Source organism: Cordyceps fumosorosea (genome assembly GCF_001636725.1).
Source record: "Cordyceps fumosorosea ARSEF 2679 chromosome Unknown scaffold_36, whole genome shotgun sequence".
Lineage (NCBI taxonomy): Eukaryota > Fungi > Ascomycota > Sordariomycetes > Hypocreales > Cordycipitaceae > Cordyceps > Cordyceps fumosorosea.
The window spans coordinates 140114-165129 of NW_017387336.1; the positions used below are offsets into that span (position 1 = coordinate 140114).

At 55.0% G+C, this 25016-nt stretch overlaps 11 protein-coding genes across 11 annotated transcripts in view; 8 read left to right on the forward strand and 3 right to left on the reverse strand.

The window, feature by feature from the left end:
- The window catches only part of ISF_08846 (MFS quinate transporter QutD), a gene marked incomplete at both ends in the record, with an annotated part of 2100 nt that extends 1011 nt beyond the window's left edge, over window positions 1-1089 (forward strand). Inside the window, 5 exons of the mRNA XM_018852449.1 lie at window positions 20-295; window positions 351-573; window positions 626-727; window positions 792-956; window positions 1008-1089. Of these exons, the coding sequence (XP_018700409.1) occupies window positions 20-295; window positions 351-573; window positions 626-727; window positions 792-956; window positions 1008-1089 (848 nt within the window). The remainder of the gene's footprint in view (window positions 1-19; window positions 296-350; window positions 574-625; window positions 728-791; window positions 957-1007) is intronic.
- A 164-nt stretch (window positions 1090-1253) lies between these two features.
- On the reverse strand, window positions 1254-2797 carry ISF_08847 (exonuclease III; the record flags this gene model as incomplete). The annotated part of the gene is made up of 2 exons (XM_018852450.1): window positions 1254-2510; window positions 2684-2797. 2 exons carry the CDS (start codon window positions 2795-2797, stop codon window positions 1254-1256), a joined length of 1371 nt encoding a protein of 456 aa, XP_018700410.1.
- Window positions 2798-3436: 639 nt separating this feature from the next.
- On the forward strand, window positions 3437-4387 carry ISF_08848 (hypothetical protein; the record flags this gene model as incomplete). The annotated part of the gene is made up of 1 exon (XM_018852451.1): window positions 3437-4387. One exon carries the CDS (start codon window positions 3437-3439, stop codon window positions 4385-4387), a length of 951 nt encoding a protein of 316 aa, XP_018700411.1.
- Window positions 4388-4979: 592 nt separating this feature from the next.
- Window positions 4980-5952, reverse strand: ISF_08849 (hypothetical protein; the record flags this gene model as incomplete). The annotated part of the gene is made up of 4 exons (XM_018852452.1): window positions 4980-5121; window positions 5184-5348; window positions 5411-5596; window positions 5672-5952. The coding sequence occupies 4 exons, from the start codon at window positions 5950-5952 to the stop codon at window positions 4980-4982; spliced, it is 774 nt and encodes a 257-aa protein (XP_018700412.1).
- Window positions 5953-7096: 1144 nt separating this feature from the next.
- On the forward strand, window positions 7097-7770 carry ISF_08850 (hypothetical protein; the record flags this gene model as incomplete). Its single annotated transcript, XM_018852453.1, has 2 exons — window positions 7097-7141; window positions 7210-7770. 2 exons carry the CDS (start codon window positions 7097-7099, stop codon window positions 7768-7770), a joined length of 606 nt encoding a protein of 201 aa, XP_018700413.1.
- Window positions 7771-8816: 1046 nt separating this feature from the next.
- Window positions 8817-10067, forward strand: ISF_08851 (hypothetical protein; the record flags this gene model as incomplete). Its single annotated transcript, XM_018852454.1, has 3 exons — window positions 8817-8982; window positions 9045-9227; window positions 9289-10067. 3 exons carry the CDS (start codon window positions 8817-8819, stop codon window positions 10065-10067), a joined length of 1128 nt encoding a protein of 375 aa, XP_018700414.1.
- Window positions 10068-10812: 745 nt separating this feature from the next.
- Window positions 10813-11427, forward strand: ISF_08852 (hypothetical protein; the record flags this gene model as incomplete). The annotated part of the gene is made up of 2 exons (XM_018852455.1): window positions 10813-11011; window positions 11066-11427. 2 exons carry the CDS (start codon window positions 10813-10815, stop codon window positions 11425-11427), a joined length of 561 nt encoding a protein of 186 aa, XP_018700415.1.
- A 411-nt stretch (window positions 11428-11838) lies between these two features.
- Window positions 11839-12864, reverse strand: ISF_08853 (caleosin domain containing protein; the record flags this gene model as incomplete). The annotated part of the gene is made up of 5 exons (XM_018852456.1): window positions 11839-11966; window positions 12061-12424; window positions 12474-12506; window positions 12563-12651; window positions 12714-12864. The coding sequence occupies 5 exons, from the start codon at window positions 12862-12864 to the stop codon at window positions 11839-11841; spliced, it is 765 nt and encodes a 254-aa protein (XP_018700416.1).
- Window positions 12865-15812: 2948 nt separating this feature from the next.
- On the forward strand, window positions 15813-16754 carry ISF_08854 (hypothetical protein; the record flags this gene model as incomplete). Its single annotated transcript, XM_018852457.1, has 1 exon — window positions 15813-16754. The coding sequence occupies one exon, from the start codon at window positions 15813-15815 to the stop codon at window positions 16752-16754; it is 942 nt and encodes a 313-aa protein (XP_018700417.1).
- A 725-nt stretch (window positions 16755-17479) lies between these two features.
- Window positions 17480-19048, forward strand: ISF_08855 (N2227-like protein; the record flags this gene model as incomplete). The annotated part of the gene is made up of 3 exons (XM_018852458.1): window positions 17480-17692; window positions 17752-18018; window positions 18086-19048. The coding sequence occupies 3 exons, from the start codon at window positions 17480-17482 to the stop codon at window positions 19046-19048; spliced, it is 1443 nt and encodes a 480-aa protein (XP_018700418.1).
- A 68-nt stretch (window positions 19049-19116) lies between these two features.
- Window positions 19117-20409, forward strand: ISF_08856 (hypothetical protein; the record flags this gene model as incomplete). Its single annotated transcript, XM_018852459.1, has 1 exon — window positions 19117-20409. One exon carries the CDS (start codon window positions 19117-19119, stop codon window positions 20407-20409), a length of 1293 nt encoding a protein of 430 aa, XP_018700419.1.
- Window positions 20410-25016: the final 4607 nt, after the last annotated feature.

Below are 25016 nucleotides of genomic sequence, written 5' to 3' on the forward strand. Positions count from 1 at the left end.
CCCCCCCCCCCCCCGGCAGACGTCCGGGAGGACCTGGACCTGATGCGGAGACGCATCGCCGACGAGACGCGGCTGGCGGGCCGGCACGGCACCGGGTCCCTGGCGCTGATGAGGGGCGTGCTGGTCGAGCTGTCGCGCAGGGGCATGCGCAACCGCCTGCTGCTCGTCTGCTGCGCCTTCACCCTGCAAAACATGTCCGGCGCCGCGGCCATCAACTACTACTCCCCCACGCTCTTCGCCTCGCTCGGCATCAAGGACGTCGCGCTGTACACCGGCATCTACGGGCTGGTCAAGGGTGAGAAGTCCGTGCACGACTCAATCCGTTTCCTGGGGCTAACAACTCTGACAAGCTGTCGCGTCCATCATCTTCTATGGCCTGCTCGTCGACGTCTGGGGCCGACGCAATCCAACAATAATCTCGTCTCTCATGTGCTCGGTCTGTCTCTGGATCGTCGGAACCTATGTCAAGATCGGCCACCCGGCGAGCGTGATTGCCGCTGGCGGGACGCTATCCGCCTCGACTGCCGCGGGCGGCAAGGCTGCCACTGCCATGATCATGATCTACTCCGTCTTGTAGGCAGTTTCATCACCCTGCAACGTTGGTCGTTTGCTCACAATGTCATAGCTGGTCATTCGGCCTCAACGGAATCCCGTGGATCGTCTCCGCGGAAATCTTCCCCGGTGCGGTGCGCAACTTCACGGGCACGTGGGCCGCCCTGGTACAATGGTAGGCAGCGGAAATCATCGCCCACGCAGCAAAGCTTGACCACGGAGACTAACGGGAGCGACAGGTTGACACAGTTCGCCATCACCAAGGCTCTCCCTTACATATTCCAGTCATTCGGCTACGGAACCTGGTATTTCTTTGCCTCGTGGATGCTCGTGGCCGTCGTTTGGGCCTACTTCTTCCTCCCCGAGACCAAGGGGCGCACGTTGGAAGACATGGATGTCATTTTGTAAGTGCCTTTATTTGACAATTTGGTTGTCATTGAGCTAACAATCTCCAGTGGCTACAAGTCAAATTTATCAACGAGGTCAATCGAATCGACGTGCGAGGATGTACATGCAGTGAGTGGGGAGAAGGTCTGAGTTGTTTTGCTTCAAGTCTAAAGAACAGCGAATAATGGATCCGCGCGTCTTGTCTATATAAACTACATAGCTTCCTTTTGCCCATCTGCTTCGTCTCCTCTCTAATTCTTGGCCATCTATAGTGATGATGTGTGTAGAGGCCAACGACAACTCCCGCCTCACTCTCATGCCGACCCAGCTTCACAGTTTCCCGACGCCGAATCGATGAACCTGTAAACTGTGAGGACAGCTTTGTGGTCAGAAGTCCACTCATTGTCCGCGTGTCTGGGCTGGGGAGCCGGCTTTCCCGCAACCAGTGCTGTCGAGTCCTCCACGGCGAGCTTTCGACCCTTGTGATAAACAAAGTCAATGCGGTCCAAGGGCTCTTTTCTGCCTTGGTTCTCAAGGTAGATCGGAGACCAGGTAATCCCAGGCTTAGAGACAGGACTCGGGTGGACAACCCGATACGAGTCTATCAAGCCGGAATCCGCAGGGAATTTTGACGTTGGCCACTCCGTATAGCCCCTGCCACAGTGCTGATCCTTTGTTGCATCAATCCAATCAAGATGTGAAGGCGCGTTAAAGTCGCCCGTCAAAAACATCGGAACATCGTCAGCATTAGCCAGACTGCCCTGCATGCTTGCCATGATGGCCATGATTTCTGGGGTTCGGCCTGATTGAGCCTCACGCCGCATGACCTGGTCGAAGCTCATGTGATCAAAGCAGAAGTCATACGGCCCATACGGATCGTAGCCCAAATGGCAATTCCAGAATATAATGTCGTTCGCCGTGCCATCGAGACTGATGCGAACAGCAACAGACTTGTTGGGGGCCTCGAGGACCTCTGCGATCGGGTAGCGAGTGATGATGGACACGGTGGGACCTTGCCAGGAGTACCAGCCAAGTGCACGAGCAAGGCGAGTTCCATGTCCGCCGCCGCTTTCCTGCATGCCGGCGATGTCAATGTTTGACTGCGCCAAGAAGCGAACCTGCTTTTCGTGGTGATTGTTCACCATCTGGCCGCCAACCCAGAGGTTGAAGCTCAAGACGCGTAACGTCTCAACCAATGGTTGTCGTTGCTTTCGAACAGGAATGTGAACCTGAAGCTTAGCAGACGCCTTGCCATTTGTGACGTGAACACGGATGGTGGTATCGTGGGCGTCGGCTGGTGGGACTCCGGTGATGATACCATCGTCATCGACCTTGGCCCAACAATCGCATTCTGGAGCAGAGAAGCGGGTATTCGGATCGCCGGCGCGGTTGACAAGGTTTCCGATGTTGGCAGTGAAGGAGTCTCCGCGACGAGCATTGTGGGTGGTGATTGAGCTCGTGAACAAGGCCAGATCGCTTGGACTGCCCAGGTTGACAACGAGTGGCTTCGCCAGCAAACGGTATCCGCCCTCAGCGAGTAGGTAGGCCTTGTACGTGCCGTTTCGGAGATTCTTTGTCAAGACGGAGACAGTTCCTTTAGTCGAAGGAGCCCAATCCCAGGCTAGCGAATCTTGCACATATTCGCCATGGTCCGGTCCACCGCCATAAGCATAGTAGATGCCGATCCAGTTATTGTCATTCGCGGAGAGAGAAGAAGTATAGTGGAATGTAAAGCTTCCGCTACCTTTCGAAGAATCGAGGGTGAGGGTCCCGGGGTATTTTTTCGCTTCTGTTTGGCGTTAGGGGTCACGCGATCGCTGGGCGATGAGAGTGACTGTTCGGCAAACTTGCCTGGCATGGTTGGTGGATTGAGCTTGACTGAGCACGCTCGGAGAATGAGAAAGCCTGGACAGTAATGACTTGCAGTTGATGAAGGAAATGAAATCGTCAGACACTTGGGCACGGAATGGGAGATGATGGACGCCGGCGTGCGGCACAGGCACGGGGTAGGTAATAAGGTAGGAGGGAGGAGGGAGGAAAGGGAGTTCCCTCGCAGGGCCCACGACTTTACGTCACTGGCCCCTGTAAGCTCCCCTGTAATCCCCACCTTTACGGGGGGCGCTTCACTTTAGTTGGTGGGCCCGCTCCAGGTCGGGCGCGGGGGTGTATCTCGATGGCACCTGAAGGAAGAGCGCTGCTTTTTGCACAGTCGATTTGCGAGGCACCACGCTGGAGGCTGTGTTGCGCTGGTTAATAGAGCTCCCGGCGCCCTTGAAGCTGATATTAATGGTAGGGATGATAGTGACGATGCAGTTGTCCAGTTGGAATCAGAATTTGAACTGAGCACTAGTTACGAATACGAGAAGCGGGCCATTCATCCACCCAGACGCCGAGACCCCGCCACAACCCAAGCCCTACCCTACACGCGCCCAAACATCTTGCACAACACAGCATCACCAATCGCCAGGATATAAAAGGCTTGGCTTAAGGTTTGGCCATGACCTCCATAGCGGCTGACCCTCAGTCCGTTGGCGAGAAGCCCGCCAAGATCGCCGTCCTCATCGACGCCGAGAACGCTTCCCCCAGCATGGCCAGCGCCCTGCTCGCCGAGATCGCCAAGTACGGCACGCCCTTCGTCAAGCGCGCCTACGGCGACTGGACCGGCAGCCTGCTCAACGGCTGGAAGGAGAGGCTTCTCGAGAACTCTATCCAGCCGATCCAGCAGTTCTCGTATACCCAGGGCAAGAACTCCAGCGACGCGGCCATGATCATCGACGCCATGGACCTGCTGTACACGCGGCGCTTCGACGCCTTCTGCCTCGTCACCAGCGATAGCGACTTTACCCGCCTCGCCTCGCGCATCCGCGAGTCTGGACTCGTCGTCTACGGGTTTGGCGAGCGCAAGACGCCCCAGCCGCTGGTCACCGCCTGCGACAAGTTCATCTACCTCGACAACCTGTCGCTGCCCGTCCACGTCGGCGGCGGCGCCTCGACGCTCAAGGATGCCACCGCCGCGACGAACAAGGATGGCGCCGCCGCGACGCAGAGAGACGTCGCCACCGCCGCAGCGCAGGAGGATGCCGTCGCGACGCAGCGCGTCCACGTCGCCTCGGAGGGCAGTGCCGTGACGCACAAGGACGCCGCTGCTGCTACTCATAGGGATGGCGCCGCAGCGCAGGGTGCTGCCGCGAAGCAGCCCATTCCCGCGCCGACCTTCATCAAGAGCGCGATCAAGGCCGTCTCCGACGACGACGGGTGGGTCAACGTGGCGCGTCTCGGAGGGCTCATCACCAAGTGGCAGCCGGACTTTGACCCGCGCAGCTTCGGCTTCGAGAAGCTCAGCCTGTTGCTCAACGAATACCCGTTTGTGGAAACCACGCAGCGTTTTCCCGCGCAAGGTAAGCCGCCCGTACTGTACGTGCGGGTCAGGGGGCGGGTGAACAAGTGAGTAGAAAAGAGATAAGAAAAATAAGAAAGATATAAAGGATATAAGAGATATAAAAAATATAAATGATATAAATGATATAAAAAAATATAAAAAATTAAAAAACTATAAAAACTATAAAAAAAAATAAAGAATATAAAGAATATAAAGAATATAAAGAATATAAAGAATATAAAGAAAATATAAAAAATATATAAAAAAGATAAAAGATAAAGTATCTATAGCTACTACTTCTTTCCTCTTTAGCTCTAATATAGTACTCTAAGGTAGGTGGGAGCTTTCCCCTATGATCTTATAACGTGAGACTTTTACTATATCTTGTAGGCATGGGCAGGGCAGCCTCGCTGTATATAACCCATGCTTGAGCGTTTACTATGAAAGCATGCTACTAGACGTTGCATCTTTCCTGTTCTTTTCTTCCCTTTCACCTACATCTTTTATTTCTGCCCTGCATCTGTTCCCATTGAAGCCTACTTACTAGAATCGCGTGTACCGGTCTTTCAGCTTGGATAGTTGATTCTTATTGAAAGGCCTACATGCTAAGCGACTGTATCGTCTTTCCAGCTAGATACTGTAACATTCTGCGCGACGGGCTCTACACTCTTGGGATCCGTTGGTAATCCCCTTTGTTGTACTTGTAAGCCTGGTCGGCCACGTCGAAGCCCCAGTCACCCTTGCCGTCAAAGTTCTTGTTGCAGACGCTCGTGTCCTTCGCCATGAGGGCGGTGCAGTAAGGGCTGGTTGAGTCTGTGTTAGCCGTCGCGAAAATCCCGGCGTTTGGAGACGGAGAACTGCTCACCCGAGCTTTCCCTTGTACTCGATCTTGTACCAGGTGCGGTCGGTGGCACCGGGGGTACCCTGTTTGGCGGGATCGTATGCCTTGATGTCGTACTTGGAAAGCAGCCCGTTCAGGGTGCCTCCCTGGGAGTTCTGGGAGGCGAGGCTGACCGGGAACAGGTAGGCGCTTGAAGAGTGGAGTGTTAGAAGTTGGCGCGGAGAAGCTCGCGACGGCATCATGTTACGCACTTGGTTCCGCCCTGCTCGGAGGACGCGAAGGGATACTCCTCCGGTGAGTCGAACGTGCCCCAGGTGTTGTGGGTAGGGGGCAGGAGCTTGTCGAGCTTGTACTTTGCCTTGCCTCTCTTGAACGGGGACTTGCAAACTCCGCTAGTTCTGCGATTGCGGTTGATGACCTTGCCAACGACGCGCTGCCTATCCCCAGGTTTAATTTGTCAGTAAGAGAAAGAGCAAGGCAGAGGGGCCAAGGGTCAGCCCGCGTCGGCTTACAAAACATCGGGAGCTTTCAGGCACAGGATGGCGTAGCAGTCGGCCTCGAAGGGCAGCATGTTCATCTTGGTGCCGTCCAGGTCCAGCTCGGCGATGATGGGGTTGGCGTTGGTACTGCCGGGAGGAGGGGGCTGACGAGCGACGAGCTCGGTGGTGTTGTCGTCCTTGGGGCCGAGGTCCAGCGCGCCAATGTCCACGGGACCTTCGAGGATGGGCGTGCCGACGGCGCCCTGCAGCCCGAGGGCGCAGAAGGCAAGCAACAGGGAAGCAGAAAGTTGCATCTTCAAGGAGAAACAAGGGTAACAGCGAGTGTGAGTTGCAGAAAGTGCTGGTGAAAAGACTGTTGTCTCTTCTTTTGTATCTGTGAGGCGACTGAAGTAACGGGGATTACCTCAAGGCTCAATCGTCCTTTTGTACTCTCAAATCCCAACAAGCGCCTGTTCACTGCCGTCTTCATCTTGTTGCATTTACCTTCACTTACCGAGATGTAGTCAGTTGTTCAGGGCTCTCTGCAACTGCCGTCCGGGCTATACCGCGCTTACTGACGATAAGCGCAAGGCCTTCGTCGGGGCAGGACGCATTGAAGCGAGTCATGATGCTTGAGGAAAGAAGTCGGAGTGGTGCAAGTAGCTGAGAGGATGGTCAAAGAATGCTGATGCTGTGATGGCTGAGATGGAATCAATATCTCGGTTCGTCAGGTATCGTTGGTAGACCGGGTTTAGCATCCCATCAATGGGGTCACTTATCCAGCGGGATTAGTATTACATTCCCGTATATGGTTATCTTGGCGTGCCACTGCTGGGTGGGAAGGCCATTCTAGTTCATGGCATGTTATAGTTATGTAGCATGGTTCGGCAGGTGTGCTCGCTCGATTTGCGTTAATTTTTGGAGCAGACTGCGCCCACCACTGTCCGACGAGGACTGGCCTTTGACATGACTAGCCGCCATGCCATGCATGCTCTGGAGGGCGCGGACGCCGTGCCTGTGCCCGTATGAGGAATAGGTACCAGCGAGATCCGGATGCTTGGAAAGGGTTCGTTATATTGCTTGATTGGTATCGGCGTACTAGGTAGTTTATTGTATTGCTCGGTCACCGAAATCCAGGCTCTGGGAATATTGGACGGGCTCCGGGGGAGGGGAGTGGTGGCTGCGTCATAAAAGCACCCCCTTCCAAAACAGGGAATACTTGTGTTTCAGATTATTAGAGTGCTAACTAAAATATCAACCAACTAAAAGAACTAAAAGGTGTCAAGTTTGGCGACAGCCGCCAACTGCCGGGCCAGAATCCACTTCTTCAGCAAGTAACTACAACGTGTACTTGTCAGGCCACTCGCGACTCAGCATCCTCACCATCTGCAACTTCTTCTTGGACACCACACTGCTGCTGCACGCTTCCCGTCTCTCACCTACACGCTAAAGCTCATCATGTCTGCCATTCTTCTATTCTGCACCGCCGAGGTCCCCGGAAGGGTACGGAATCCGATTCCCACGCTGCTCCGTTGCGCAAACGGAGAGCTAGCTGACATCTGCGCCCTTAGGTCATCGAGAAGCTCATGGCCGAGTGCGCCATCCCCGAAAACGCCGACAACATGTTCAGCCTCGTCCGCACGCCCGACCAGGCGTCCCTCGACGAGTGGGCGACCTCGCCGCCCATCGCCGACTTCGCCACCGGCTTCGCCTCTGCCCCCGACGCCCAGCTGCGCGCCCTCGTCGAGCCGCTCATCAAGCGGTCCACCGGCGGCGCCTCCACCAGCCTCGCCGGCGACTGGCTCGCCGTCCTCGACGACAAGTCCGAGGAGCAGGGCGCCGTGGTGCTGCACTACTCGTACGCGCTGGAGGACTGGGACGAGCAGCCGATCGTCGGGCCGGCCGAGGTGGTCGACGGGACCATCTGGTGGAAGTGGCGTGTGCCGTTCAAGGCGGCCTGGACGCTGTGGAACGCGGTGGACAGCTGCGGGTATGACGGCATCGAGCTGTACTCGCGCGAGGAGTATCGCGATGCGGAGGGCGTGCTGCAGACGGAGATCCCGGACAAGATCCTGGCGGGCGAGATGGCGGACCCGAAGCAGGACGAGGACGAGGACGAGGAGGACGAGTAGAACATGAACGCTATAGATTTGACTAGATAAAATAGACGAGGTGCGCCGTGAGGCGTACGAAACTTGCTCTGCATGTCATTGTTTGTATTATTTTACATCTTCACAGTATCCCAAGCAGCTATCGGCTTGTAGTATAAGCGTCTTTGGCCGGGCTTTCCAGAAGCCCAACTAGGTGTGGAATATCCCCCGCACTGTTGCTAATATTACCCACTTACTACAACGTCATTTTTCTAATTTCCACGAAGCTTATTTCTTTTCAACCTTTAAAGCAAGGAACAGTACTTCCAATGCTAATCCGCATCTAACCTTTCGTGTATGCGGCCGCCCACAACTGCCGTGACGCATCGCCGCTTGTGCTGATGCAGCCTGTAGAGTGTTCATCTAATTTCCCACAGCCATGCCTTGCAAACTCACAAGGCAAGATACACTACTGCATGTATTCATGTGACTTATCTTCTTCCACTCGACAGAGCCGCCCGCAATTGCCGTGCAGTCGGCAAACAAAATACCCGCCAAGCTACCCGCCGGGCGGGCTCGGCAATGCCACCTTGTTGTTATAGTGGGCATGATGGGTTCCCACCGAGCCCAGGGCGCTTTCCACAGGGCAGGGCATGATCCCTCGTCTTATGATCTTGATTAACTGGTATACTTGGATACATAGCACAAGGTGCGCGTGCAATTTCCGACAAGTGCTGCTCAAAGGGCATCACTTCCGTGGTCTGTCGTGGCTCGCGACATCATGTAGATGGCGTGGTCGGCCGTACACCAGGTCTATAGCACATGGGCATATGCTCTCTCGGAATACGGATCGCTTCACCTTTCAACCTACTGACATGAATCTCATGACTCGCGAAGCAGCAAGGTATTCACTCTTTCAAGATGCCTCCTGCGTAGGACTACGGATAGCATCTCCTACAGGATGTATATATATCTATAAAGCACCCAAGACGGCTTGGTGATGGTCGGGTCAGCGAATAAAGCCCAGGCAACCAAACTACTATACCCCTCTCGTTTCAATTTGCCAAAGGCTTCCAACCTTCTTTACCATGCACGTGAAATACCTCCACGCGCTCGTGCGCACCCTGCTCTGCGTTCAGCACGTCACCGCTCGCGCTGTTGACAACGGCGACTCCTGCGCCGACGTCGCCCGTGGCAAGACTTACTACACGCCCACCGCAAGCTGCTCCAGTCTAACGAAGCGTGAGGGAGAAAGTGAGTCGTTCCATCCTACCGTCCACCCGCGTGTCATCATCGACTAACCAAGACATCACCAGCTGACAATGATGAGGACTGCGCCGAGGTGCTGGAGGAGCTGAGGGCGTCCGACTACGGCATCGAGCGGACTGACTACCACAGCTTGAAGAGCAAGAACTACAGCGGCCTCGACTGCAAAGCGCTTCTCGCCATCCTCATCTTGGCCGTCCCGTCCAAGTCGCATCTCGGCCGTCGCGACGGAGGTACGTGTGACTGTCCACGGATGTTGTTGTCGCCACGTACGCTAATCTCCCGTGTCAACAGGCGACTGCGACAAGGCCCGCGAAATCATCCTCGGCGCCGGCCGCCAGCTAGCCGAAATCTTCTGGGTGCGCATCAACAACATCGACGATGAGAACCCCGGCGACCTCTACGGCACCATCCAGGCGACCGACTCCATCGGCAAGCAGGACATCTACAACCGCGAGCGCAGCGACTACGAGTCCATCACGCCCGGTCAGATCGCTCACCTGACCGGCCCGGCCCAGCGCTCCATCTCCGCCGAGAGCGGCTTCGTCCTCGAGTTCAAGCTCACCGACAAGGACGCCGACGCCTCGCCCGACGACGAGATCAGCTTCGGCGAGTTCGTCGACAAGGGCGACGTGCTGGACCAGCTGCAGAACAAGACCGTCACCGGCGCCTACGGCTCGGCCACGGCCAACTACGTCGTCATGGGCAACGCCGCGCAGGCGGACATTGACGTCATCCTGATCAACGGCGATGATGAGAACCCGGCCGACGTGTACGGCAAGGTCATCGCGACGACCAAGTACGGCAAGCGCGACTTGTTCAACAAGGACTCCAAGTCGTACGTGGAGCTCAAACCGGGGGACAAGGTGCCTCTGGAGCGCAAGGTGATGGCCGTGGCCATGGACGACAAGCTCGTGACGGACGTGGATCTCTGGGATCACGACGCGGACCTCTCGCCCAACGACTCCATCGCGGGCGCCATCGTCACCTGGGTCCCGGAGCCGGGCACGTCGATGAAGCAGGGCATCCGGGGCAGATATGGCGAGGCAGAGATCAGAGTCACCTGGTCTTAGTCGTGTTTTGAACGCAGTTGGAGAAGGATGCTGGCAGGCGGGGGAGCGGCATCGATGCGACGGGCAGCAGAAGAACTGTTGACTAGCCAACGGGCACTCGAGATACTCGCGCAACAACTCCGTCGGCAAGTTCATAGACAATAAAACTTGAGATGTGAAATCTTGTGCACTTATTCTTGGGCGTGATGAATAATTGCAGGCACAGTCGATGCGGCCCTGTAGGCCAAGCCAAGCAACCCATGGTCGAGGGGCTCGTTGAGGATAAGAGGTCGAGATGGCATTGTGTACGGAGCAGAGCGAAGGGCACGGTGAGAGCGACGATGCTTTGATGACGAAGCAAGGAAGCCAGTATCGAAGGCAATTCGGTACTGTGTATGGTGATGAAGGAGGGACGACATCCATAGCTAACTAGCCAGTGTTAGTTTGCTGAAGTGGCAGTTCTGTACAATGAGGGCACGTGAAGCAACAGTCAACCACTCCAACACTCTACCAAGTCTCGCATCGTCCGTTTTGTCGCATCATGATGTAGTCTGGCGCCAATTCCTCATCGAGTCCCTTTTTAGCAAAGACATGCACCGTTGGATAGCGCATGCTCTTAACCACTTGCAGATCCTGGCTCTCACAAAGTTCAACGGCAAACACGCCACTCAGCGACCGGTGGCCACTAGTCAGCGCCCATCAGCGTGAATAAATTTTAAAGGTCAGGCATAAACTCGGGCAATTCCATCCATCCATCCGTGAAGCCATGATTTCATCCAGACTTTATCTCCAAAGTCGCGGCATCATTGTCCGCTCACCACCTCTCCTCACCCTCCGTCACACCACAGCATCACGCTTCCTCTCCGCCTCATCCATGGCCGCCAAAGCGATCCCCGTCATCGTCTGCGGCCGGCGAGAGGCCATCGGCGAAGCCGTCGCCGCCGGACTCCAGCCCGAATATGAACGTACGTGCCCCCTTTTCCTTCCCCATTGCCCGCCCGCCTGCTAACCCGGGCCAGTGGTTCACTTTGTCAAGACCCCCGAGGCCGGCGTCGCCGACCTTCCGCTCGTCCTCGCCGGCCGCGTCCCGACGAGCACGGCTCCCAGCAGCGTCGGCACGGGAAACGTTGCCCGCGGCGCCGCGGCGGTCATTCTCGGCGGCGGCTACGGCGACGAGGACTACGCGGTGATGCGCAAGGCCGTGGATGCGGCCGCGTTGAAGCGACGCACGGTCTGGCTGCGCAACAACCTGAGCGTCGCTATGCCGCCGCCGGGGCCGGAGTACGGCAAGGCGGTGGTGGTCAGGGTCAAGGACTTGCTGGCGAGGCTGGGCGGCGAGGGGAGGCTGGACGGCGAGGATGGTGGTGCGTACTGGTATTAGCCGTGGAGTTGGCGAGCGAGGTCGTTCGCGCACCCGCTGCAAAGGAGATGAAATTCTAAAAAAAAAAAAGAAGAACATGCAGCTACAAAGTAGTTGTTAGGGATGGGTGATTAAGGCGCCCCTCTCCGGTGTATTCATGTAACCCTGTTTCAATAATTACACCTCCACGTGCAAGTTTGCGAACAACGAGCTTTCCATACAAAGTAAACATTCTGCTTTTCTTTTCACGTTAAGAAAAAGAATAAGAAAACAAAGCGTTAGAACCACAGACTCGGATTCCATCCCTGAATCCATCTTCAATTTGCCTGCTTCCCGTGACCGCAAGGCTCTCAGTCTACATGAGCGTCCTCTTCTGCCCCCTTGGCATTATTGCACGTCATTTTTCGCTCCATCCGACATGGCTGGTAGATCTCACGACGACGAATCCTTCTCCCGCTCTGCGGCGATCTGATAAAACAGACTGCCATCATACAACCGCCGGACGTCTTCCTTCCTCAGCCGTCCGCCCGCCGGCCAGAGCATGAGATACAAGGCAGTCCCTGCCCGTCGTCAGCAACAATGCCATCTCGTAAGAGCGATCAATTTCTTTCATGCTCAGGAGAGACGAGAGCGGCTCCTGGGTACATCACTCACATTCGAATGCTGCAGCGCCCCATCCAACCGGATCCGACACCAGCCGCTGCCCGCTCAGCATCCTCCTCACCTCCCCGGCCGTCAGGCTCTCCTTCTCGGCCGCGTTCTTGGCGAAGATGTCCTCGAACTTTTGCGGGCTGAAGCGGCCCTCGGTGTCGTACGCGTCGCTGTCGCTGCCGTGCTTGGCCTTGTGGATGCGCGCCAGGTAGATGCGGAGAAGGGGGTCTGGGAGGAGCCTTTCCACCGTCGCGTAGGAAAGGTTGAGGTGGATGATGAAGGCGGAAAGCGCGGAGAATATGACGTTGAAGCCGAGTCTGCGGAAGCCGACGTAGGTATCCACGGGCCAGATGACTCCGTCCCTGTCCTACGCAGTGTAAGTGCATGGCAGCTTGATGGAGAGATACTTGGCCTACCCGGTCGAAGAACTCGCAATGCTGCTGTAGGACCTGCAACACGAACATGTCAGCGTAAATTACACCTTGAAACAATATGCAGTGCACACCGTTTGGTGCTTGTGGTGCTCGCTCCAGCCGTCCACGGCCGTGCCGTCGGGATGCTCGTGCGAAGCGGCAATGTTGGCTCTAGCCGTTCCTATGTTGCCCATTGTCATTACCATTTATGCATCTGAAGGGGAAAATTATCCTGTCACTTACCGGCCTGTGCAAGCTTTTCGTCATCTTCGGGCTGTATAAAGGGCCGTCGCTGGACAGTCACCGGCACGGAGCCAAGCGCCGTCACGATGTCCTCGGAGTCTCCATCCTCACAAGGGCTCCCATCTCTCTGTGTTTCCTTCCGGGAAGGCATGGCGCAGTTTGGTCGGGTTCGGTGAATATGCAGGACAGTTGTAGGATCTAGAGAAGCGCGGCGGGTTGACTCAATAAATATGTGCGGCGGAATGGCATGCCCTGACCACGGCTTCAACGGGTAGATCTGCCCGGCATCACATCGCATCACGGACTGGAAGAGTGACCAGTTGAAATTGTACGATTAGAGTGTATTACTGGACGGATAATGAAAGTCAGGCCATTCGAGGCCAAAGAAATCATATATTCCGAAGATCTCCAATAAAGATGCACAGAGGATGCAAGATAACGTACAGTGACGTACTCAACACGCTGTTTCGTGCCCGTTGTTGTGCAGTAGGATATGAATAGCATTTTCATAGTGCCGTGTCCACAAGATCATTTCCTCATAGCTATGAGCGCCTTTTGCGGTCGCTCAGGAAGCCATTAATTTTTCTTGGTCAAAAACATTAGGGTTCTCCTTCCTCGCTGAGTTATACCAATTCCAGGATTCACTGTATCAAATTTACCAGGCTGTACCCGTCGCATATCCAGGTTCCATGCTACCCCCCTGTACCATACGGACAGCAAGATGCGCTTCACACACTAGGCGAAAATTTCTTGATGAATGTGAAAACCGTTGCACCGAGAATTTTTTTTTGAGGGTTTTTTTTTTTTTTTTTTTTTTTTTTTTTTTTTTGTCACGCTCGTGTCACGTTATCTATGTAGAGAACTTCAGCTGCGTAGACGACGGCATGGCCGCTGCAATGCTCGCAGCCAAAAGCCTCGCAGCAATATATTTGTCTGCCTGTGCATGACGTCAAGTTCAGCTGCCATTGACTTTAATTAAATGCAACAAAGCTGCAGATCTGAAAGGAGACAAGTGGCAGAAAAAAATTCTCCTTCGCCCATTGTCCATGGGGCAACCGTTATTAGCTTGTGCATTGTACATAAATGACCGAATGAATCATATCTTACCCTACAGTCGCTTCATGGACAAGGACTACAGTGCCTGACCCTTGCTCGGTGTAGAATCAACCAATCAGTTAACAAGCTGTGCGAGACCGCATCTGGCCGGAACTGTCACCTATAATGCGCATAAAATAATAGGCGGGAGTGCTGCAAGCCATAATACATGCCACGTTGCGTGGGAGCCTGACTGGTTGCTTACGCGACGTGGGGGACAACACCGACGACAGAGAATGGCGAAGAAACTGCGAGACGAGCTGGAAGAGCAAATGGTGAAGCAAATTCGTGCATCGGAGGTGATGACGTGCCTCAAACCAATTCTTAACCAACCACTCCGTAGCATTGGCCGACAACAAGTCACCTGGGCCGTGATCCGGCGGCGTCATCTCCGCGGGTGAGATGATGCGACGAGGGCGGCAACACCTCGCTTGTTTCGCAGACTTGCTGTCGCAACAGGCGTCACTTTTGCGAGGAGCCAATGCCAATTCCGATAATACTAGGGGGTCAAAATGCCCATAGCCAGTCAAATCACCGCCCTGAGTGGCATCCATCAGCTTCGTCTCTATCCGGTCCTCGCCGTGCCACGCTGGCGCCGGCAGAGCACCACCATTGGCCAATGCCGGGTAGCGTTTCAGGGCGGTCCTTGGCCGGTGCTCGTCAGCTCTCTCAGGCATGCGGATATACGCCAAGGCCCAAAAGATGGTGCCAGCGGTCTCCTGGCATAGCCTCGTGAACACCAGCTTCGCCAATGAACGCTGGGTGCGTGCCAGAAGCCGACTTCGCTTCTCATTGAGTTGTTATCGTGTTATGCCCTCCTTGGGTCTTTTTTTTTTTCCTAAGCAGTGAGACAGAAAATTCTACTCGGTCGCTTTCTGCGTGTCTCCATATCGGCTTTATGCTCGGCTTACTGTGCCCTTGCAAAACCTCGATGCGGTGCGACACACACACGCACACACAGAACCCACAGCCTTCTGGAAGCTGTTTTACCAAGTTCAATTCAGATATGCAGGAGCATCCTCCATCAGCTGCGGCTGCACCCTCCCTGCGTCAACCCGGCCTGCCTCCATCCTGGGTATTGTTCCTGCGCCGGACTTGCCTGCGGGCTCGTATGTAGTAAGGGACGACGAGGAAATGTCGCCGAGGAGGGTGTCCGGAAAAACTTATCGCGAGGCGTACTCTTTCCAATTGAGCAACTAGTTAGTTATGACGACGAACACCAAAATATGCCCTAAATCAGCCCCCCGGGCGATCGACGCTGCTCCTTTCCGCTTTCTGACCAAGTCCGGATTTTCCATGCGAGGCTGCGCAGCGCGCCAACCTCCACCCCGCCAGCTGAACCCCAATTTCGTCGTCTGTTTTGAGAGCCAAGGCAACGGCACTGACGCTATTTTCTCTCCGTCCCCGGTATACACTCGACGAGCAAAGTACGATTCTCCCTCCCAATTGGCCCCCGAACCCTTCAGCGCTAGGGCGAGGCTGGCAGCTTACACGGCTAGGCAACAATTGTGCCTGCCTTGTTCAATTGCCCAGCTAGGTCGAAGACAGAGTTCCATTGGCTCGTATGCCAAATGACTCCCTTCCCAGGGACCCGGGCTCGCCGGGTCCCCCTCCACCAGCGAGGCGATGACTCCCCTCTGCCCGTTTCTGGGTCTCGGAACGGCCACATTTGCGTACAAGGGAGGGAGCTTGGCTCGTCAACGGCGTCGCGTGGTAAGCCTACGCCGAAACGCCCGACCTTGCCCCAATACGGCCTCGTTCTGCAATCATGGCTGTGCTCGACGGTAGATGGTGTCATAAGGCTGGACGGCCAGGGCGAGTCCGACAGAGCGGCAAGGCCTCACGGGTCTATAAAGCAGTGCCGGATCCCCGAGGGCTTTGCGTTCTGATTCCTCATAAACACAAAGACAAAGAGATCACAACATCGACTTGAGCAACACCAACAGCAACGGCAACAGCTGCAACATCAACAAGCAACCTTCCACCACACTGCATACGCCGACAATGGCTACCCCCAACATCCCTCGTGACGAGACCAACAAGACTCTCGTCACCGCAGACGACCAGCACCTCCATCATGCCAAGGACCTCCTTGTCACGCCCTCCAAGGCGTCTACTGGAGTGAGCTCCGGCACCGTCAGCGCTGAGGAGCCCTCCACGCCGGTGGAATCCTCCGCTGACCACCACCTCCCCACGCGCATGGCCAAGTTCATGGCCACCGAGGGCCCCGATGGGCAGCCGCCCTGGGGAGTCAAGAACTTTGCCGCGATGACTGAGGGCCCCGACGGCCAACCGCCCTGGGGCACCAAAGGTTTTGCCGTCGGCGCGCCGATGGGCGACGGCAGCTCTGGATGGCCTCAAGGTGACGGCCCGAAGAAGGAGGGCACCGTCTCGGCTCTCGGTGGCGGCAGCTCTGGCTGGCCTCAAGGTGACGGTCCGAAGCAGGAGGGCACCGTCTCGGCTCTCGGTGACGGCAGCTCTGGCTGGCCTCAAGGTGACGGTCCGAAGAAGGAGGGCACTTTCTCAGCGGCGGCCGGTGACGGCAGCTCTGGCTGGCCTCAAGGTGACGGCCCGAAGAAGAGCGGCACCGTCTCGGCTCTCGGTGACGGCAGCTCTGGATGGCCGCAAGATGACAGCCCGAAGAACGGCACTGTATCCGCAGCCGGCGGCGACGGCAATTCCGGCTGGCCCCAGGACGACAGCCCGAAAGAGAGCGCCGTCCGTAGGGAACGCGCGCCCGGCACTGTCGGCCCCGAAGGACAGCCTCCCTGGGGCGTCAAGAGCCTCGCTGCTGGTGGCGACGCCGGTCCCGACGGCCAACCCCCCTGGGGCGTCAAGAACCTCGCCGCCAAGGCCGCTGCCGGCCCGGACGGCCAGCCGCCCTGGGGCATCAAGAACCTGGCCGCCGCCGCCAACGGTGATGCCGCGCCGCGCAAGGACGCTTAGGGACTCGCGGCTGGGAACAAGACACGAGGGGGCGGCGACGCAGCGGGTTCTGCGTCGTGGCTCCCGCGCTGGCTGCGCTCAGCCTACAAGTATCCTCGCCGGGGCGAGTAGAGCGCACCGTGATTGATGTATGGATATGAGCGATGGATATGATTAGAACTGGGATTCGCAAGAACAGGATTGTCATTGTTTGATTGTCTATATTTGGATCTGCCCGATTTTTATACTCTCCTCGAATTTTATACTATAGCTTCTGTTTGAGTTTTGAATCTTCAGAAATTCTTGAGTTGGGTGTGCTTATTAATGAAGTAATCTTTTTCTGCAAGCTACTTGACCATCTCAGTTGTGATAGTTGTCTTTGAGTCTTGAACGGAAGAGCGATGGACATGCAGCGAGGTCGTGTTGCGCCATCGCTGCCCTCACCGCTGTGAAAAAAATTCATTCCAAAAAATCAGCGACTAGCTTTACTTTCTGACATTTATGCTAATTTTCCGCTTTCGTTATACCACTATAGCGTGCTGCATGTTATGCCTGTAACCCCCCGCCACGACAAAGCCATCTCGCTCCAGCTTCACCGTGGAGCCAATTTTTCTCTGCACCAACCATCAAGGTCCTCCAAACAGCGCCACGCGCTTGGCAGACGAGACGAGACGACGAGCAGAAAAAAGAGCAGAACAGCAAACGGCCGGGTCAATCCTCTACCTGCTCTCCTCCTAATTACTGCCATGGTGCAGCGCGACAATCTACTGCCAGTGGCCTTTGGCGGCGTGCTCATTTCCCTCGTCATGATGTTCGCAATGCCCTTCAACCTGCTCGTCGTCGGAGCACTGGCGACCTTCCTCCTCGGCATATTTGGCAGTTACTACGGTGCCGGCGATGCCATGGGTCGCATCAAATCGGCCGTCGCGTCGACCGAGATTTTTGCTGAGCAGATCCCGGTGCGTCCCCAAGGTAGCCCTCATCTTGTCTCATCCGCGCTAACCAACCACGCGAGCAGTCTCAGACGACTCACGACTCCGAGGACGCCATTGACCTGCTCGAGAGCTTCCGCCGCGCCCAGGAACCCGTCAAAGGCTCGCGCCACGAGGCCATGAAGGTGCGGCTGCTGCAGTCGCTGCAGCGCGACCGCAACTGGTCGTCGGCGCATCCGCGACACCGCCTCCTCGACGCGCTCTACGGCTTCCAGAGCTACTACGAGCGGCAGCAGGTCGAGCTGGAGCGCTTCCGCGGCCTCTACAAGCACTTGGGCCGAAAACACAAAACAGTAAGTCCCTTTCTGTTCCTTTTTCTCCCTCCCCTCCCAAACCCACCCGCTGACAAGTCGTTCGCAGCTGCTGGACCTCCACATCCAGTACTCAACCAAGTTTGACCGCGTTGACGAGCACCTCGCCCTCAACCAGCGACTCTGCGACACCATCGTCCAGAGCGCGCTGGCTTACTACCAGGTCCCGCCGCAGGAGCTCAAGAAGCACGCCGCCGAGATGCTCGCCGCCGGCAAGCGCGCCGACCGCACGTCCGTGTCGCAGGCGCTCAAGCACTACGTGCGCGACTGGTCGCCGTCGGGCGCCAACGAGTGCGAGGAGACCTTCCCCGCGCTCCTCGGCACCCTCGAGACGCTCTTCCCGGAGCGCGCGGAGCTCGCCGCCCCGCTGCGCGTGCTCCTCCCCGGATCGGGGCTGAACCGCCTCGCGCACGAGGTCGCCCGCCTCGGCGGCTTCCAGGTCACCGCCAACGAGTGGTCCGCGTTCATGAACGTCGCGTACCGCTTCCTTGAGACGTTCCCAGACGCCAACGCCTCCGTGTGTCACCCGTTTGCCGACACGTGGTCACACCACATCACCGAGGGAGACATGCTGCGCCCCGTGCGCTTCCCCGAGGTCAGCCTGGACCGCGGCGGCGACTCGGTGCTGCTTGTCGAGGGCGACTTCACCACCGTCTTCAACCACGAGCTGGGGTCGTACGATGTTCTGCTGACGTACTTCTTCATCGACACGGCGCGCAACCTGATGAGCTACTTCGACACCATCGAGAAGCTGCTCCGGCCCGGCGGCTACTGGATCAACCTCGGGCCGCTGCTGTACGGCACCGGCCCGCTGGTGCAGCTCTCGCTGGAGGAGATCATCTCCATCACGGAGACGATGGGCTTCGACTACGTGGAGACGGACGAGAAGTACGGCAGCTTGACCATCCCCGGGCGCACGGTCCGTGGCATGCGCGCCGTGTACAGCTTCGACGACAAGGCGCTGACCACCAGTGCGTACAAGGCGCAGTTCTGGGTAGCCCGAAAGCAATAGACAAAACCTGCATAAAAATTAAATAATAGACTCATTCATATTCGCTGCATGCTTGCTCCCGCCTCCAAATGCTACTGCGCCTCGACGCCCGCGTCGCCCACCGGCACGATGACCGTGTAACTCCCGCCGCCGTCCTTCCGCTGCACGCCCGTCGTCAGCAGCAGCGGCGTCATCCGCCCATCCCTCGAGAACAGCAGCTGCGGCCTCTCCCGGCGAAACAAGCGCACCTCCCCACCATCCTCGTACCTCACCGTCGTGTCGAACGCGAGCGAGCGCATCCCCAGCATCCACGGGCCCGCGTAGTCCCGCGCGTACGCGTGCCGCCCGACCAGCGGCCCGTCGCCGAACCCGCCGCCCGGCTCCAGCGAGTGCGTCAGCATGTGCCAGTGGCCGCGCGCGTCGCGAAACACAAACGGGTCCTCGGCGGCCTGCGGGAACACCGGGCCGGGTTGGATTTTGGCGTACGGGCCAAGGTGGCCGCGCGAGGAAACGGCGATGTTGATCATCTCGGCGCCGAGGCAGTCCTGCGGACACCCGCGGTACGCCAGCAGCACCGCGGCGGTCGCGTTGCCATCCGAGCGCAGCGGGAACGCCGAGGGATTCGTCACGTCCGCGTCCCAGTCCGCGCTGCTGTCCTTGCCCCTGAATACCTGCCCGGCATCCGTCCACGCCCGCAGATCCCTGCTTACCTTTACCGATATGCCGCTCTCGCCGTTGTTCGCGTTCCCCGGGCCGCACGCGAACCTCTTCGATGCGCACTCACCCGCCACGTCCGTCGGGCAGCCGATGTGGTACATCAAATACGACTCGTCCGCCGGGCTGTACACCACCGTCGGGTTGTGCGCAAATGTGCCCGCCACCTCCTCCGCGAAGACGTACGGCCCGGCGGCGCCCGCGCGCGACTCGGCGCGCACGATGCGCGAGTACGGCGCCCAGTAGTCCAGCCCGCAGCCGTGCGCGAACTCGGAGACGAAGAGGTGGTGCAGCCCGGCGTCTACGGGGTCCGGCACGATGCTGGCGCCCCACGAGGAGACGCCCGCGCGGTCGTAGCCGGAGCGCCGCGAGCGGATAGGGCGCAGGTCGAGCACGCCGCAGTCGGCGCCGGTCCAGCCGGGGTCGCACGCGCACGTGCCGGCGCGGCAGAGGCCGTTGAGGCTGCAGTCCTCGTCGGTGGCGCAGCGGTAGGGCAGCTCGCTAGTCGCAGACGCGATGGCGAGGAGATGTGGGAGTGCCCGGCGGGCCGTCTCGAGCAGGCCCTTCATCGTGTACGACTGGTGTGCCGCTTCGTAGTCTTGTACGAGCTTGGCGACGGCGTGGGCGATGCTGGTGAGCATGGTGGAAGAGTACGCCCGTTTCGTTGAATGCCGGGAAGACGATGGTTCTTTATTGTACCGGGCCGCCCGTGGTTACATTTAAGATATGTGTGCATTCGTCCATGTCTAGGATGTCTGTACCTCCGCATGTACAGAGTAATAGCCGACGGGAAATTCTCTCCACCGCAGACCCGTAGCGTGTATGCGGGGGATCTACGTCAAAACAAAAGACCTGGTCTACTGCAGCAAAGCAGCTCCACATACGCCTAGGATGAGAAGGAGCCATAGCTATTCTATTTTCCTCTTCTTCTCTTTCTGAGAAGGTCGCCCGCAGGAACTTGTTACGTCCATCCGCTCGAGCGACCTGCCTCTATCGTCTATTCGGCAAGGCGGTGCTTGGACTCCATTGCCATCGTTCAGTTCTCTCGGTACTGCAGGACATGTCGAACCACACAGGTCGTGCATGGCCAGCGGCGCTATAAAGTGCCGGTCCCTGGCGAGGGCATGTATGTACAGCGTGTACTTCCCCGGACCAGGTACCCAGCGAGACCGCCAGCGATCTGCAACCAACGTTACGTCCAGAACACGACTAGGAAGAGCGAGGTACTGATCACCAAGGAGGTGATGGGTGAATAACTAGAGAGTTATTCGAGATGCCAGTCTCCTGATACCCCGCGTCGAACAAGTATGGCTTGAGAAAAGAGCGTATTCCTGCTTCCACATTTTCTGGCTTCCATGCCCGATATACGGCGGGCACGATTCGACACACGACCAAAACACTTGCACCCATGACCATCCGGATCAACACGACAGTGTACTCAAGCAAGCATTAATATGCTGCTTCAAACCATGTACAGCCCGAAGGTCAGTTGATTCGTGCACATGGAAGGTGCCCTAATCATAAGCGGTTCGGGGTAGCCCTGTCACCTACAAGTTACAGCGGACCCCGTTATTTCGGAGCGGCCCGGCGACGCTAATAGTTTCGGCGCCAGGCAGTCGCTAGAGTTTGTAGGCGAGCATCTTTGTGTATGTATGTATGTATGTTTCATAAAAGTATTTCACCGTTGTGCACTGTAAAAGAATATCTGTCATATTTCTGGGTTATTCTTTCCGAGGATTGGCAATGATAGGATCTTTGGGGTTACTTGCACAACGACAAGGAGGATTGACCATCCATCAGTCGCGCCGCCACCCCCCCGAGACGGTTTGCCCGGGCACAGCCGCGCACCCAAATTCATTCACCTCCAGAATATTGGGGTCAAGATCCTCATCTTCCTCCCAAAATGCGTCATCTCCATACCGTTCCTCCAGACACCTTTTCGCTTCCTCGCGCATCCCATCCATCTCGTCAACTCCATCAAGACAGCCCCTCTTGCCTACGGCCTCTAACAGTTTGAGCAGGTTGCGCGCATGCTCAACCAGCATGCTTGCTCGGTGAAGCCCGGTAACCTCGAGCGACTCGCGTATGTGCTTGCTGAATTTCATCATTAGCGCGACGGAAATGGTGGCGAGCATCCAGCTGCCTTGGCGCAGGTATCAACGCACACCGCAGCTTCGAATTTGCCCTGTGCTAAGCAGCAAACCCCCATCCTATACATGCATCCGCCGTTAAAAGGATGGAGACGAGCTTGATCACCTTTCAACCTCGTATTCTGGGCCTTGATTTAGAGAGTTTGGGCTGCTTCCCAGTTCTCCTGGCATCGCCAAAGAGTCGCCATGACAAAATATGCGCTAACATTAAAGCGTCAGCCGTCAATGTATTGCTCAGCATGGTGGAGTCCTTACTATGCTCGCATGGCCCAATTTGAGGGCTCCTCGCTCTCGAGTCTGGAAACTGTAACGTCAAGCAGATTCGCAGCACCGTCAAAATCGTCAAGATACACCATGCTCGCGCAGTGTTCTTCAAAATGAAGGCGGGGCATTCTCGCGTCTCACTTCCGTCCCTGACCGAAGCTGGCCACCAGTCTTGTGATGTCCGGAACCATTCAAGCGCCTGCTTGTGGTCATTGGCTGTGTTAAAGCAGTATCCGATGTTGTTGGAAATATAGTAAAGAAGTAAATAAGTAGGAGATATAAAGAGTAAGAAAGGTCTAAAGACTAGATAAAGGAAGAAATTATATTATATCTAGATTAGGATAAGGTAGAAGAAGACTAGATTAAAATAATAGTAGTAGCTAAGATCTAAGTGAGTCCTTTTTCTAATAGACGAGGCATAGGTGATATCTAGGAGGCTACAGTAGTGGACTGTGTGGTAGAAGAGGCGCTATATTTAGGCGATTAAGCCACTAAAATTTAATCACTGACGACTGTGAAGGGGGGGCGCGGGAAAGTTAGTTAGCGGGCGCGAATGTAGGGGCCGCCAAAATAGGGTAGTGGAGCTTTATTAGGGGCGCGTTGTGGGGGAAAGTGACGGGAACCTGCATCCTGCATCGACCAGCCGGCGGACTGTTGGTGCGTGCATCTGGACGAGGCTGACGCAAACTGCGGCAAAAACGGAAGCACAATGCCGGGAATAGGTATGCACACAGGGAGAAGCGGAGAGAAGCGAAACTGACGGTGCATTAGTGAGCGTTACGACGGCAACGGGCCGTAAAGGGGCTCGCGCAGACGCTAACGGCGACCACGATGTGAACAACGATGTGACAGGAGGGACAGAAGGTAGAGGCGCGAAAGAGCTCGACTTACAGCGGGTGATGGCGATTGTCGAGTGGAGGTTCAGCAAGTTGTAAAGGTAGGAGGAAAAGGACGACGAGCCACGACAGTAACGGGGGCTGGGCGGGGGCTGGCTGCGGCGAGGTCCCTAGAAGAGAAGAAGGGGCTTAGGGCTGGGGTAGAGAATGGCGTGCGGTTGGAAAAGGCAGATGATTTGGATGAGTAAAGTAAGATGGAGATGAATGGCGACGAGCTGCTGATTAAGCGGCTTCGTCAATCAGACAGTCGAAACCGCTCGGCGCAGGCAGCGGTCAAGGTAAACGCTGATGACGAACAAGAAAAGGCTGTGGGATTTCAAGCTAACGTGGGCGACAGGGTCAACGAGGGGAGGGTACCCAGAGCGGAGGGGGGAGTGACGGAAGAAGCGGAAATAGTGTATAGAGTGCGAGCGAAGAGGAAACAGTAGAGACTGGAGTTAGAGGTGGACGGGATTTTCGAGGTGGACGGGAAAGCTTGCGTGGCGTACGTTCAAATGAGTGGGGAGTCTCGCAGGACGAGGGAAAGAGCGGACACAGACGAGGACGCGGATGACCACTCCTAGATTTACTAGGTCAGCTGCAGGATGAACAAGCAAACAATATCGCACTAGCCCGTGATTTGCTCCACCCTTAACTGCCACCGTAGAAGTTACGCTACGGCTCACCTGAATTGTAGTTATCGATGATTCGGATGATTAGGTACGGTGCGGCTCCGGCGGCCAGTACAGATACAGATTTTTATTTCGCCGAAGACTTGCCTACCATACCCGTCACGGCTGTTAGTGGGGCTAGGTAGGCGTTTCGTTAACTTGCTGGAACTTGGCAGCCGGACACGGAACACATCAACCCGCACATCGACCGCTTCGTCTGTAGGGAGCTGTGTCTGTGTCGTCTAAATAAGATGTATGCCGTCGGCTGGACGTTAATATAAGGCTATGAAGGGGCTAACTTATATAAAACTAGAATATAGAATAAAAGCCTTATTATAATATAGAGTGTTTATAGTAGAACTACTAGTATTCTCCTCTTATAGACTAATAGTAATAGTAATATTAAGTATATTAGTATTTAGTATAATAAATAATAATAAAAAAAGTAAAATAAATAGTAAGTTTATAGAAGGAAAGTAAATAGAATTAAAAGAATAATTATTTTAATAAAATAGTAGATTAATAAAAAGAATATAATAAATAAAAAGTAACTAAGAAAAAAGAAAAAAAGAAAAAGAAAAGTACTATATAAGAGTATATAGAGGAATACTAGATTAGGAGTTTAATTAGTAAACTTAAAAAGTATAGATTTTATTATATAGTAATAATCCTAACTCTTTTAAACTACTAATAAATTATAGGATTAAATAGTAAAAGTATATAGTATACTATAGAATAATAGTAAAAAGATAGTAAGAAAGAGAGTAGATTATAGAGTATATATAGTAATAAAGAGGATTATAAAAGGAGGGAAAAGAATAGAAAAGAGAGAGTAAAAAGAGGATATTTATTAATAAACTAAAAGTATAAATATAAAATAGAAAAATAGTAATAAATAAATATATAAAAGAATAAAAATAAAGAAAAGAAGTAAATAGTATTATATTAAATATATAATTATTATAATAAAGACTATATAATAATTAATAAATAAAAAAGAATAAAAAATAAGTAAATATAAAAAAATCTAATAAGAATAAAAAGAAGAATAAAAGAAAGAAGAAAGTATATTATATAATAAAGATAAATAAGTTCATATTAAATAAGAGTAAAAAAGGATAATATATTAAGAATAATACCTTAAAGGAGAGAGTAGTTTATTAAGGATATATATAGAGGCCTAAATATAGAGAGTATACTATAGAGTTACTAGGGGCATATAGAATCTATAAGGAGAGAGAGTATTACTTAGAAGGAGTATATATAAGAATACTATTATATAGTAGAGAACTTATAGTAAAATAGTAGAGAAGAA